Below are 15,026 nucleotides of genomic sequence, written 5' to 3'. Positions count from 1 at the left end.
TTCATATTCTCAAACAAACACTCTGCGTTCACAGAGAAACCTCTTTCAACATTCGCGTTACCATGTGACAAGCAGCAGATGATTTTTATGACATAAAGCAAATCACCGTATTTGTCTCCCAATGTATCTCGCCAGAAACTATCCAATCGACTCACCTTCCGACTGTATCCTTTGAACAGATCAATATACACCACCTGCGAGATGACAACGCGATACTGACTGGCAGCCAAATCACCCTTCCGTCCGCTGATTCTACCACAGTCGATCAGAATGGTGAGAAGTTTTTCCATTCTACGTTTTGCAACACTGGTGTTGGACACGATCAAGCTGGGATCTAAGCAACTAGCTGCCTTTGTCAGAGGATAAGTGATTGGTGATCTGGTTAATAATTTAGAAACGATTGTTTTCAAACAGTTTTTGCATTCATTACGAAAGGTAATTAACTCCAATTCCTTGACCTTTGTATCCCGCAATGCTTTCTTAGTGTCAAAACCCAGGATTATGCTTTTTGCCGGCAGATGATTTCCTATGTCTTTGACATCTTCTAGGGTCAGGTTAACGATCTTTTCCAATTTCTCTGGTTTAATGAATTTTTCGCAGAGAGCAATCACTAGCTGGCAGATTTCAGGATACAAGAACGGAACCATTGGTTCATCTGACTGAAGTTCTCTAAGAAGAGATTCAATTTCGGATGTAACTGCTCGAAAAAAATGTCAGCTTGACACAAATCAGAGGATCGTTCAAAAAATTCACAATATCACTGTATGATTTGCATTTGGGCTCTATCTTATCTTTCTTCACTCCGTCCACAAATTTCCGAATATTTCCAATGGTGTCGATCGCCCTTTCTGCGACGTCAGAATTTTCCAACCATCTATGCCCACAAAATTTCAAAGGGAATAAATCACTTTCTGAATACTGAACGTACAATGCCCGTCGAGCAGGAACATTTTTAAACAAATTATGTAAAGCACGTAGAAATGCAACAACAGGCCAGCCTGTAGCCTGAATTCCGTCCTTGAATGCGCCATGCATAATGTGCAATCCACAACTGCCCAAATCCAGTAGCTTTGTATCTTCTTTAAGCTCTAATTTCAATTCCCGCAGAAAAGCCCAATTTACATTCGGGCCATCCATGGATACCTGCACCAATTTCTTCAAATTTAACATTTTCAAACCATCTTGAAATGTTTCCAGCAAATCAGTGGCACGAGAGCGGGTAAGAAATTGAGACGTCAAGTATCGAATTACAACGGAGTTTGACAGCTTGTCCCAATATCGAATGTTAATGTCCATCTGTTGTTTCTTAGTGACCTTGTTCAAGGACTCGTCGAACCCGGCCACAAAAAAATCACATTCGTTGATTTGATCAATAAGCTCGACTTTGAAATACGGCGCAATTCCGTACATAATCATGTACGCAATCTTGTCCTTTTTTAGTTGTAGCTTACTTGCGATTTCGCTGTCGTTGAACATTCGTTTTAGCACCGCAACATCCTTTTCGGCGGCTCGTAGTGATTTGTGGTTCATCACTGTTTGGATACACCATCGAATTTCGGCTTCAGTGACGCCATTCCTTAGCACAAATTGGTTTAGTTGTCCACGCCCAGCTGATGGTTGGTCTTTTGTACATCCTGTATTCTGCACGGAAGGCTCTATCGGCACCGGGCTTCGTAAGTTTTCAGCTTCTGGTGTACTTTGTCCGAGAGGTACTGAAGGTAATTTGATATAATTTATCAACGAATTTGCACCAGATGCAGTCCGGCTCAAATGTTTTTTAGATTTCATGTGGCTCCTCAAAGCTTGCTTGCCCATGTTGCTTAGTACAGCACAGCACGTACAGCACCATGCACAATAAGCGCTTTTTGGCTTATTTTCGACCCGCCTAATCCAAGCTTCGAGCTCCGGATCTTGCAGCCAACAAGGTTGAAATACGGTTGTCCAGTTGTTTGCCATCTTACAACAAAAGAACGGTTGAAGACACAGTTCGTAGATTGTTTTAAATTAATAATTAAATCACATATCTTAATAAGTCTGGCATTCGCTGCTCGAAATATAAAAAACTTGAAAAACGACGCAAGAAAAGAAACGCTGAAGCAAATGTAAGGATGAACTTGTTTGACTCTGTTTGACTTCACTTCGAACATAAGGCTATTTCACACTTTGATCGTTTAAATGTCAAACTCAAATTCCACTTGCCCCTTCAGAAACGAAAACGCACACTGAAAATCTAATGCCCTGAAAACTGTGTTTAAATAGATTGGTTTCAAAAGTTTTGCGAAAATTATTATGAATGTGAAAGTCGTTATCGTATTAGAATGATTATCAACATAATTCCCTGAGTACATTCAGAATTCCCTGAGTATTCCAGGTTTTTCCATGTTAAAAAAAAATCCCTGAGGATTCCCGGTTTTCCAGGTTTTTCCAGGGAGTAGACACCCTGTCCTGGAATCTGGTCGAGATTCCTCCTGAAATCTTGTCCAAATTCATTCGAAAACTTGGTCGAGTTTATTCCGAGCATCTGGTCGGGATTCCTTTGGGAATCATAACGAGATTCCTCCGGGAATCTGGTCGAGATTCCTCTGGGAACCTGGTCGAGATTCCTCCGGAAATCTAGTCAAGATTCATCTGAGAATCTGGTTCAAATTCTTTCGAGAACTTGGTCGAGATTCCTCCGGGAATCTGGTCGGGATTTCTTTGGGAATCTGTTCGAGCTTCCTCCAGGAATCTAGTTTAGGTTCACCCTGGAGTCTGCTCAAGATTCCTCCGTGAATCTGGTCCAAATTCTTTCGAGAGATTCCTCCGGGAATCTGGTCGAGATTTCTTCGGAAATCTGGTCCAGATTCCTCCGGAAATCTGGTCAAGATTTCTCCGGAAATCTGGTCGAAATTTCTTCGGAAATCTGGTCGCGATTCCTTCGGAAATTTGGCCGAGATTCCTTCGGAAATCTGGTCGAGATTCCCCCGGAATTCTGGTTGAGATTCCTTCGGAAATCTGGTCGAGATTCCTTCGGATATCTGGCCGAGATTTCTTCGGAAATCTGGCCGAGATTTCTTCGGAAATCTGGTCGAGATTCCTCCGGGAATCTGGTCAAGATCCCTCCGGGAATCTGGCCCAGATTCCTCCGGAAATCTGGTCGAGATTCCTCCGGAAATCTGGTCGAGATTCCCCCGGAATTCTTGTTGAGATTCCTCCGGAAATCTGTTCGAGCTTCCTCCAGGAATCTGGTTTAGATTCACCCGGGAGTCTGCTCAAGATTCCTCCGTGAATCTGGTCCAAATTCTTTCAAGAATCCAGCCAAGATTCCTCCAGGAATCTGGTTGAGATTCCTCCGGGAATCTGGTCAAGATTCACCCGGGAATCTGGTCGAGATTCCTCCGCAAATCTGGTCGAGATTCCTCCGGGAATCTGGTCGGGATTCCTCTGGGAATCTGGTCGAGATTCATCTGGAAATCTGCTCAAGATTCATTCGGGAATCTGCTCGTGGTTCCTCCGGAAATCTGGTCAAAATTCCTTCGAGAACCTGGTCGAGATTCCTCCGGGAATCTGGTCCAGATTCCTCAGTGAATATGGTCGAGATTCTTCTGGGAATGCCTCAGCCCAAATTTTCAGAGGAATCTCGACAAGATTCCCAGAGGAATCTCGACTATATTCCCGGAGTAATCTCGACCAGATTCTCGGAGGAAACTCGACCAGATTCCCGGAGGAATCGCGACCAGATTTTTGGAGAAATGTCGACCAGATTCCCGGAGGGATATCAACTAGATTTCCGAAAGAATATCGACAGGAGGTGTTCATAGGAATCTCAACCAGATTCTCGTTGGAATCTTGTTCATATTCCTGCAGGAATCTCGTCCAGATTCCAAGAGGAATCTCAACCAGATTCCCGGAGGAGTCTTGACCAGATTTTCAGAGATTCTCGAAGTAATTTAGACCAGATTCTTGGGAGAATATTCCCGGAGGATCTTCGACCAGATTCCCGAAGGGATTCCGACTAGATTCCTGAAAGAATATCGTCAGGAGGTGTTCGTAGGAATCTCAACCAGATTCTCGGAGGAATCTTGTTCATATTCCCGGAGCAATCTCGTACAGATTCCCGGAGGAATCTCCACCAGATTCGCGAAGGAATCTCGACCAGATTCCCGGAGGAACCTCGACCAGATTCCCGGAGGAACCTCGACCAGATTCCCGGGGGAATCTCGACCAGATTCCCGGAGGAATCTCGACCAGATTCCCGGAGGAATCTCGACCAGATTCTCAGAGGAATCTCGACCGGGTTCCCGGAGGAATCTAGAAAAATCCTCCGGGAACCTCCGGTCAAAATTCTTCCGGTCTGATCGAGATTCCTCCGGGAATCTGATCGAGATTGCTCTGGGAATCTGGTAGAGATTCATTCTGAATTCTGGTCAAATTCATTCGAGAATCTGGTCGAGATTCCTCAAAGAATCTAGTCAGGATTCTTGTCGTGAATTCTCGGAGGAATTTATTATAGATTTCCTGAGCACTCTTGTCTTCAATTTCTGGAGGTATGACGCCCAGACTCCCGAAAGAATCTCAACCAGATTCCCAGAAGAATCTTCACCAGAATTCCGGAAGACTACCAACCAGATTTCCCGAAGAATTTTAACCAAATTTCCGAAGGAATTTTGTCCAAATTCCCAGAGTAAACTTGCTCTGAATTCCCAGAGGAATCTCGTCTAGATTTCCTGAGCAATCTTGTCTTGATTTTCTAGAGATATCTTAAAGTAAACAAAGAGGTTTTGATTCTGACTTGTACACATTTAATAAATTACTACAATTGACGTGATGGCTTTATCATGGGAACTGAGGGTTACTGAAACAGGCTATCATGGCTATGGTCAAATATCGAAAAACTGGATTATCATCATCGATGAAAAAAAACCGAATGAAAAATTCCAACCCTTTACTAGTTGCACCCATGAAGGTCGAGACGTTCTGTGGCGCAAACCAATCCAAATGAGATCGTACAACCACGGGAGGGCTGTTTCTGCGGAAATTAAGTGCCCCAGATCCAGACGCGCTTGTCGCCGTCGTCGTCGCCGCCGCCGTCACCGCGGCAGCTCGCGCCAATTCAATTGAAACGAAACACCTTAAATTGGACGGCGACGACGTGACGCACGGGGGATGAACCCGACACTGATTAAACGCGACGCGTTAATTGATCCAATAATGGGCGATCGGGGAAAATTGATTGGATCGCACAAAACCGGGAGAAAACAACCACAGACAAGCGCCCATGGGATAGCTTTTGGTTCCAGAAAACGGACGTAACAAAAAAGCATTGAATCTGTTTGTCTGTGAAAAACTTACACAATTGAATACAACCTTCACTGCGGGTGCGCTCGTGATTTGCGACCCAGTTTTCAGAATTTTTTGCTCTTCCTTTCTCAGCTGATATAATTTACTGGTTGACAATTATGGCGCACCAAAAATAAGAACATCGCTATCAAAACTTACCCCTTCTATTCGGTTCTGCACAATGCTGATGAACTCGTCCGCACCGGTCTGACTCGTTACTTTTTGAAGCACCGGCGGTTTACACGTGCACAGGTGACCCGTTCCGAAGAATATCAGCTTCTGCACTCGAAGTGCGTTCTGCGAAAAAAAAAATGGGAGTAATTCGAGATTAGTATTTGTATTCTGTAAAGTTTCCTCCGAAAAGTCTAACCTGGGCTTCCTCCATGTCGCGTGTCTCGTGTGTGAAAATGGGCTCGGGGCCTTTGTACATGAGCGGGGTGAATCCTGCCAGGGTGATGTCCTCCTGGAGCCGAACGACTTCGAAACCTGAAACGAACATAAGAAAATGCAGGGAAATTATCACATCCAGTTTCATTAGCGCCAGCGTTGATGATCATCATTATCGTCCAATCTTCGTGCAGTAGGAAGGTACCCCCCTCCCCCTCCGCTGGGCGAGGTCATCGTCGTCAAAGTGGGTAAGTGCAAAGACGTCGACGGCGACGACGGTGTGATCACCGAGAAAACCGTTTTCTTAAAATATCCCAAGCAGATGGTGTTGCAGTGGCAACAAGTGTTGCGGGCCCCAATTTACGCAGATGATGGGGCTTTGCAAAGTGCCACCCATCCCATCGATAAGCGATGTAAAACATGTAAAACTAATGGCCCGCTACTTATAGGGTAAACAAAATTTAAACTTTGTAACAGCAAAAATGTAAGTCATTATTGGGTCGCGGCACTTCTGGAAAGGGAGCACTTTTCGGGATGGGTAAATGTGCTTCGGGAGGGCTATTATTATTGTTTTCGGTTTTAAAGGGTCTGTCCACTTAGACGGGCAGCCCCACGCCGAACGGGATGGATGCATTCGGTTGGGTTGGGCGATGATGGGCGTGTGATGGTCGATGCGGTAGCCCGTTAGGTAATTAAGCCATTGCGGCACTCAACTGGAGTGGGTTTCCGAAATTGAACATTTTTTTCTTCTTAAAATAGACATTTGCTAAGGCACGGTGGGTTTGATGCGGTGAAATATTCCAACAATGCGTAAATAGAAAATAGCCAATTTTTGCGTTACGTAATTAATCGATCTTCTCTTAGACGACTAACGCCGCTACCGAACGGCAACGAAGCCCACATTTCCTCACAAATTCTTTTCAAAACAACTTTTAAAATTCCATTCCGAAATAATGTCGAGTTCAGGAAGGAATTCCACGGTAAAAATTCCTTTCGAAGTCCGGAAGAAATTTCTTTCGAATTTCGCATGCAGTTCCTTTTAAATTCCAGAAGGAATTCCATCCTAATTCCTGTATGAATTCTTTTAGATTTGTAGGTTTTTTAATTAATTAAATTATTTGTTTTTTCTGAATCACGGAAGGAATTTTTATCAAATCTTGGAAGGAATTTGTAATGGCGTTACCGACTGGATTTGATTCACTTATTCAAATTTTGGCTTTCTCAGTCCACAGGTTTAAGAACGTGAACAAAAATTGTTCCTAAATCCACAGACTGAGAAAGCCAAAACTTGGAAGGAATTTCTTTCGGACTCCGGAAAAAAATCCTTTTTTACTCTCGGAGGAACTCTAGAACTCAGTAAGAAATCCCTTTTGATTTCCGGAAGGAACTCCTTTCAAATTCCGGAAAGATTCCTTTTCAAATTCCATAAGAAATTCATCTTGAGTTCCGTAAAAAAAATCTTTCCGAATTTCGTAAGAAATTCCTTTCGAATCCCGGTAGGAACTTCTATCAAATCTTTGAAGAAATTCTTTTCGGATTTCAAGAGAAATTTCTTTTTATTGGCGAAGTAATTCTTCCGGATTATTTCGTCATTAAATCTCGAATTCCGGAAAAAAATCCTTTCGAATTCCGGAAAAAATTCCTTCGAATTATGGAAGGAATTTTCCTCGGATTCCGGAAGAAAGTCCTTTCGAATTCCAGAATTCCTTTCGAATTCCTTAAAGAATTGCTTCCAAATACCAAAAGGAATTAAGTTCGAATTCCGGAAGGAGTTCCTTTTAGGGTCCGGAAAAAATTCCTTTCAGATTCCGGAAGGATTTCATCTCAAATTCCAAGAGATATTTTTTCGAATTCCTGAAGGAATTTATTTCAAATCTTGAAAGAAATTCCTTTCGAATTCCGGAAGAAATGCCTTTTCAATTTGAAGGAATTCTTCCGAAATCCGGAGAAATTCCTCTCGGAATTCGGAGAAATTCCTCTCGGAATTCGGAGGAATTTCTTCCGGAATTCGGAAGAATTCTTTTTGGAGTTCCGAAAAGAATTTGCCAGAATTACGGAAGGAATTCCTCTCGAAGTCGGGTAGAAATTCCTTTCGAATTTCAGAAGATTTTTTTTTTCAAATTTCGGAAGAAATTCCTTCGAGTTCTGGAAGGAATCCTTTTCGAATTACGTAAGGAATTACGATTTTGGAATGAATTTTCGAATACCGGAAGGATTTTCTTTCGAATTCCGAAAGGAATTCTGTCTGAATCCCGGAAGTGATTTCTATCAAACAGAGCTTGAAATATTCATCTTCATGAAGCAACTTCGGTCCGAATTTTGACAAACATCGCATGAATATTCAAAACATAGAATGACATAGTCAGACGACTGCTCCACGAACTCATTAATTCGACTGTCACTGAATGTGTTTACTATGTGCAGAAAAAAACATAATTATCATTGTTTATGTTGATGTTTACCGCTGAAAGTGCCTCGCGGATGAAAATCGGATTCAGTCCTGTGTGATAAATCACTTTACTCATTTGAAACGTGTGCAGATTTCAGATAATTTATCAATTTGTAAAATGTGCATAAATATTCAATGACTAATATTCAACTGAATATTGACTTTCCAGAGCCGACTATGAATGTGTCGGAAGTGAACTGACAAATGAAGAAAAATGGACTTCACTAAAAAATTTCGATTATTTAGTATCAAATATTGGAAGAAATTTCTTTCGGACTCCGGAAGAAATTTCTTTTTAATCTCGAAGGATTTTTTCCGGAATTATGAGAGAATTCGGAAAAGATCTTTGTGATATTCCGAAAATGAAATTCCGGAAGGAAATCTTTCAAATTCCGAAAAAAAACCCTTTTAGGATTCGGAAGGAATTTCATTCGAATTCCGGAAGTAGTTCTTCCACTTCACTGTCAGTAGTTCAAACACTTTCGCAAAACACCAACCCACAGTCTGCCACAGACGAATTGAACACATTGCAACATACTGTATCCCTTCCGTCTCAAACAAGACCTTCTACACAAGTTCTACCGCCATCGTGCGGATTTGTGATGATAACGAAAGGTCGATGCTGGCTAGAGCATTGCTAGATTCTAGCTCGCAGTATTGTTTCGTTACATCTGAGTTTTGTCGAAGAATGAATCTCCATGAAGGTCAGAATTACGTAGCAATAAAGGGAATCGGTGGTTTCGAAAGCGTTTCGCAAGAGGCTGTGGGTGGCACGATCAGTCCCCGCTCCGCTAGCATTTCTAACTTCAAGGATGTGATGCGGTTCAACGTGCTACCGACGCTGACGATTCCACTCCCGTGTGAAGGGTTTGAAACTAGCCAAAGGAATCTATCACACGGCATTTTACTAGCGGATCCGCATTTCTGCCAATCGTCGAGCATTGACATAATCATCGGTGCCGAATACTACCTCGACCTGCTGCAAGAAGGAAGGTTCCGGCTCAGCGAAGACGGTCCAACATTCCAAAACACGGTATTTGGAAGGATCGTGTCAGATCGCACCTCTAATATGTACTTCAGCTTCCGTACCGGCCGCCGCGACCACATTTTGTGGTCAACTAGCTTGATCCTGGGAACTCGAAAGCTTCCAGCTAGGAAGTACTTATTCCATTGAAGAATCTAAGTGTGAGGAAATCTTCAAGCAAACCACAACCCGCGACGAAGAAGGACGCACATCATTGAGCAATTGAGAGAGTCAAGACGCAGCGCAGAACGACGATTCATCAGTTTGGAGCGACGATTTGCCACAAATCCCGTTAAGTACGGCACCGCATCGGCTCCGTTTCTCGCCAGTCATTGTCTAGACTCTAGACCAACTAGCAGGAGACGAAGACACCACACATCCAGTAGCAGCACAGATACTGTGTAAAGATTTTCATGTCGACGACAGGATTACGGGCGTCGACAGTCCAGAGGAAGGCAAGAAGCTAGTAACAGAAATGGTTAGACTGACAGATTTAGCTGGATTCTCGTTACATAAATGGAACTCGAACTGTGAAGAAGTCCTAACCGAACTGCAGCCGGATCTTCGCGACAATCGAGAAGTATTCGAGATGGATCCTCCTTCCGTCGATGATTTCAGCTTCACTGTTCCAAAGTGGAGTACGACAACAGAGGTGATGAAGAGGACTGTTGTTTCCGATGCTTCCAGATTGTTTGATCCATTGGGTTTGATTGAACCCGTAATCGTCGAAGTCAAGATTGTCATCCAAACGTTGTGGAAACTACAAGTCAGTTGGGACGATTTGCTTCCTGAACACCTTCAAGCATGTTGGAGTCTCGTAGGTGCTTTGGAATCCATCAGCATTCCGCGATGGGTCAACTCCGTAAGGACTGTTTCACAGTCGAATGGCTTCTGTGACGCTCAGTCATCCTTACGAGAAGGTCAGCCAAGATACCCAATTGAAAATTCCGTCTGGACTATTTCCAACATTGTCAAATTTTGTATTTCTTCAACTCCATCGCGATGGCAAATTTTTGTCGCGAACAGTGTGTCCGAGATTCAGCACCTCGCAAAAGGTGGTTTACGGAATTATGTTGCAGGAATCGACAACCAAGCCGATGTTCTTTCGAGTGGCATATGAGCCACTCAATTGGAGTACCAATCACTTTGCTTTAACAGACCCGTTAGGTTGCGTCAAGACTGAATCTTCTGGCCCGTGACCGCTGAAGTTGCCGTTGAACACCTTGATTCAGCTACCCTCGAAGAACAAGAAAATGGTAGCGCTACCGCTGCAAGTAATTCCGCTCGTCGCTGTCGTCGTTAGTTAGTTTTGTAGCTGGATTCTTCGTTTCCACCATAATGTGCAGAGTGTCAACCGAGGCAAAGATAGATAGCGAATCTGTCCAGTGAAACTCAAATTTGATTTAAAAATTTAATTTATTTATTTAATTTAATTATTTTATTTAAAATCAAATTTAATTTATTACAGATTCCTCCGCAATATTGCCACTGAATCCTACGCTGCAGTGTGGAATACTTCGCATTGGTGGCTGGCTGCGGAACGCTGTTGTATCCGAGAATCGAAAGCATCCAATGCGCATCGACCATCGTCATTCTCTCGCTTCGCTGGTTCACCTATCATTTGAAGATGCTTCACTCCGGACAACATGTTGTCATTGCTAGCACCAGAGAAAGATTTCGGATCCCGAACATACGTTAACTGGTACGGAAGGTCTTGCATGAATGCGTCACCTGCTTTCGTATTAAACACAGATACCATGTGCAACTATTGGTGAACCCGCTCCGCCGTTCCAGAAGGTTGATGTGGATTATTGTGGACTTGGTTGTGGATTCTTGGTGTCCTACTCGCAGCGTCGAAGTACTCCCGTGAAATGCTTCGTTGCTGTATTTGTGTGCCTCGTTGAGAAGGCAATCCATGTCGAGCCTGTCGCAGATCTCACCACGGAGGAGCAGGAGCAGCACTTAAATGTTTCTCTGGTTGTCGAGGCCGCCCGGGCTTGATAATGTGCGACAATGCTAAGAACTTCGTCGGGGTCAAGCGTGAACTTCGACGACTATTAAATCTTTTCGAGTAGGATGAGTTTCAGAACGCTGTCGCATGCAATGCCGCAGCTGAGGGTATTGAATTCAAATTCATCCCAGCAAGGTCCCCAAACTTCGGTGGTCTCTGGGAAGCAGCCGTGAAGAGCTTCAATACCACTTTCAAAAGGTCGTCGGAAGGCGAACGTTGTAGTACTACGAGATGCGGGCAGTTCTCACTCAGATTGAGGCAGTGTTGAATTCTAGACCGCTTGCTCCAAACAGCAATGATCCTGGAGACTTCGAAGCCCTTACTCTAGGACACTTCCTGGTGCAACGTCCGTCTGGTGTCTTTCCGTCTGGCAGCGAGCCCGAGCGTATAGCCAGCAAGTCTAGAAGAAGTGGACCACACTGGTCGATAGCAATCTATGTAGGTGTGGAGCCGGTTACGATGACATCGATCACGTAGTTTGGTATTGCACGGAAAATGGCGCTTCAAGAGAGCAACTATTGGATAGCCTTGTGGCCCGAGGTAAACAACCCTTCCGGGAGCTAAGAGGTGTTTTGAGAGATCGCGATGTGGTTTATTTGCAGGCCATCTATGCCTTTCTTTGCTCGTCTGACATCAAAATCTAATAGGGGGAAAGACGGCTTTGGCAGGTTTTGTTCTATTATTGGCAGGAGGGTTTTTGTCGACCAAATTTTATGAAATTTGGCCACAATATTCTTTGATATGCAAAGAATGCTTAGACCAAATTTGAGCCTAGTCAGTCATAAAAAAACCCCCTGCCAATAATAGAACAAAACCTGCCAAAGCCGTCATTCCCCCTACTTTCTTTTTTTCTTTCGCAGTTTTTTTTTCTTGTCTTTTTCTTATTATTTCGTGTACCATGAAGCTCTGGCCATCCGGAAGATGCTCCCTGATGAACCAAAACTCGAGCACGACGCTACGCCAAACCAGACCTGACGTTAAATACCCGGATGAGCAGCTGAAATACCTCAAACCTAAATCCCAACCCCGTCCATCACCAAATTACGCAATCTAACCTTGGGTCGCCACGAGTATCTTGGTCTTTGTCCCTTTCCCTTACTAACTGTTGATAATAAGATGATATCGATTGTAAATATCATTGAGAGTCTCGGCTCCGTTAAGTGTTGTACACGCCTGACCCTGTCAAATAAATACAATAGATAAAAAAAAAAGTGGACCGTACTGTATCTTTCCGACCTGCACAATCGGACGAAGTGGACAGGGCAACGATACAACGACATAACTGTTGGAACAATTATTGTTCTAAGGTTCGGAGGACCCACTGGCCTCCACATTGCAGTAAGTATTTGTTTTTCATCATTTTTGCAAAAAGTAATCGCAGTTTCATACCCCATAGCCGTTGTTCTACCCGGACCCGGGTCCCCGGGACACTGCTCCGTTTGAAGCCAAGTCGTCGTCAGTCTATTGTTCCCTTTTGAAGTCCAACGTTCCGAGGTACAAGCATGCTTTGGTGATGGTAGATGTGCTCGTCAGTCAAGATCCTGTGATTCGATGCTCAAACCGAGGATCCCGTTTATTTTTGGGTTCATTGACTCAAGCGTATTTCGATACTGATTCCGTCCATTTTGTCGCAACCCTTACTGGTCCAGCATTCCTTCCAGCGTCAATCGGAGTTTGGCCAACTCAACCATCGTCCCTGGTGTCATCCGGATCAGCCTGTTGAAGCGGTATGAGCTCACCGCAACCGTCAGAATCCATCCTGGACAACTTTGGTCCGTATTGCAACCAGTTTTTCGTCCGTTGGAACATCAAACCGGCCACCACGTGATCAGTCCGGACGTTGTATGTGCTTAAACAAATTCCTTCCCGATTCCGGAAAGAACTTTCGAAATCCGGAAAGAATTTCTATAAAATTTCGGAAGGACTTCCTTTCGAATCCCGTAAAGAACTTCTATCAAGTCTTAGAAGAAATTACTTTCGGATTTCCGAAAAGAATCCATTTTAATATCGGAGGAAATCTTCCAGAATTCGGAGGAATTCCTGATGGAATTCCTTTCGAATTTCGGAAGAAATTCCTTTCGAATTTCGGAAGGAATTTCTTGAAAAAAATATCCTCCGGACTCCGGAAGGAATTCCTGATAGAATTCCTTTTGAATTTTGGAAGGAATTCCTTTCGAATTTCAGAAGGAATTTCTTGGAAAAAAATCCTCCGAACTCCGGAAGGAATTCCTTTCAAATTCCGGAAGAATTTTCTTTCGAATTGCGGAAGGACTTCCATCCAAATTCCGGAAGGAATTTCATTCGAAATCCGGTAGGAATTCAGGAAGGAATTGCTTTCAAATACCTTCCAGAATCCGGAAGGATTTCATCTCAATGTCCGGAAGAGATCATTTCTAACTCCAGAAGGAATTTATTTCAAATCTTGGACGGAATTCCTTTTGGATTCTGGAAGAAATTCCTTTTTAATTTCGTATGAAATCTTATGGATTATTAATTCTCAAGTTCCTAAAGGAACTTTTTCCTAAATTCCGGAAGCAATTCCTTCGAAAGGAAGAAATTCCTTTCGAATTCCGGAATAATTTTTCTTTTGAAATCCGGAGAGAATTCTTTTTGAATTACGGAAGGATCTTCTTTTCGATTTCGGAAAGAATGTTCGAATTCGAATTGTGAAAGGAAATTTTTCCGAATCCCGGAAGGAATTTCTATCAGATCTTGGCAGGAACTTCTTATGAAATTACTTCTAAGTAAGAAATTACTTCTATTAACTGGAAAGAATTCCTCCAGAATTTGGAGAAAATCTGTCCGGAATTCAGAATTCTTTCTGGGATTCCGAAAATAATTCGCCAGAATTCCGGAAGAAATCCATCGAATTCAGATAAAAAGAAAGGAATTCTTTCCTAATTCCAAAAGGAATTCCTTTCATATTTCGAAAAAATATCCTTCCGAATTCTGAAAGGAAATTCCGAATTCCGGAGGGAATTCCTTCCAAATTCCGATTGAAACTCCGTCCGAATTCCGAAAGGAGGAAAGGAATTCCTTTTGGTTTCCGAAAAGATTCCCTCTCGAATTCCGTAAGAAATTCCTTTCCGATCCCGAAACGAATTTTCGAATTCCGGAAGGAAATCCTTTCAAATTCCGCAAAGATTCGCTTTCGAATTCCGTAAGAAGTTTATCTCGAAATCCTTAAGATTTTTTTTTCGAATTTTGTAAAGAATTCCTTCCGAATTCCGGAAAGAATTCCTTACCGGAAGGATTTTTCGAATTCCGGATGAAATTTCATTCAAACATCGGAACGAATTGCTTTCGAATCCCGGAAGGAACTTCTATCAAATCTCAGAAGGAATTCCTTTCAAATTCCGGAAGGATAGCCTTCCGAATTCCTAATGGATTCCGGAAGAAATCCCTGTCGAATTTGGGAGATATTTTTTTCCAAAACTCCGGAAATTCTTTCGAATCCCGGAAGGAATTTCCAATTTAATAAAAAAAACTCTTTCAAATCCCGAAAGGATTTTCTTTCAAATTCCGGATGGATTTTTTTCGAACTCCGGAAAGAATTCCTCGCTAATTCCGAACGGAAGTTCTTTCAAATCTCGAAAAGTTTTCTTTCGTATTCCGAAAGGAATTCCTTTCGAATTTCGGAAAGAATTCCTTTCGATATCCGAAAGGAATCTCTATCCGGAAGGAAATTCTCTCGAATGCCGCAAAGAATTCCTTTCGAATTTAGGAAAGGTTTCCTTTCGAATTGCAGGAGAAACTCCTTTTAAATCCCGGAAAAAAAATTCTTTTGAAATTTAGAAAAAAAAATTTAATTTATTGAACGGCTACTCAGTCTTGCA

General features: G+C 42.9%; 1 protein-coding gene across 2 annotated transcripts in view; it reads right to left on the bottom strand.

Annotated features, from left to right (window-relative positions):
- LOC134207912 (telomerase-binding protein EST1A) overlaps nucleotides 1-15,026 on the bottom strand; it is a 339,763-nt gene that overhangs the window by 91,270 nt on the left and 233,467 nt on the right. For both annotated transcript variants that reach the window (XM_062683978.1, XM_062683979.1), the window contains exons 11-12: nucleotides 5,690-5,805; nucleotides 5,479-5,616 (exon numbers count right to left, since the gene is read on the bottom strand). In XM_062683978.1, the coding sequence (XP_062539962.1) occupies nucleotides 5,479-5,616; nucleotides 5,690-5,805 (254 nt within the window). The remainder of the gene's footprint in view (nucleotides 1-5,478; nucleotides 5,617-5,689; nucleotides 5,806-15,026) is intronic.

The sequence above is a fragment of the Armigeres subalbatus genome, chromosome 1 (genome assembly GCF_024139115.2).
Source record: "Armigeres subalbatus isolate Guangzhou_Male chromosome 1, GZ_Asu_2, whole genome shotgun sequence".
Classification (NCBI taxonomy): domain Eukaryota; kingdom Metazoa; phylum Arthropoda; class Insecta; order Diptera; family Culicidae; genus Armigeres; species Armigeres subalbatus.
The sequence above is the reverse complement of the archived record's forward strand: the minus strand, read 5'-3'. Positions and strand labels throughout refer to the sequence as shown.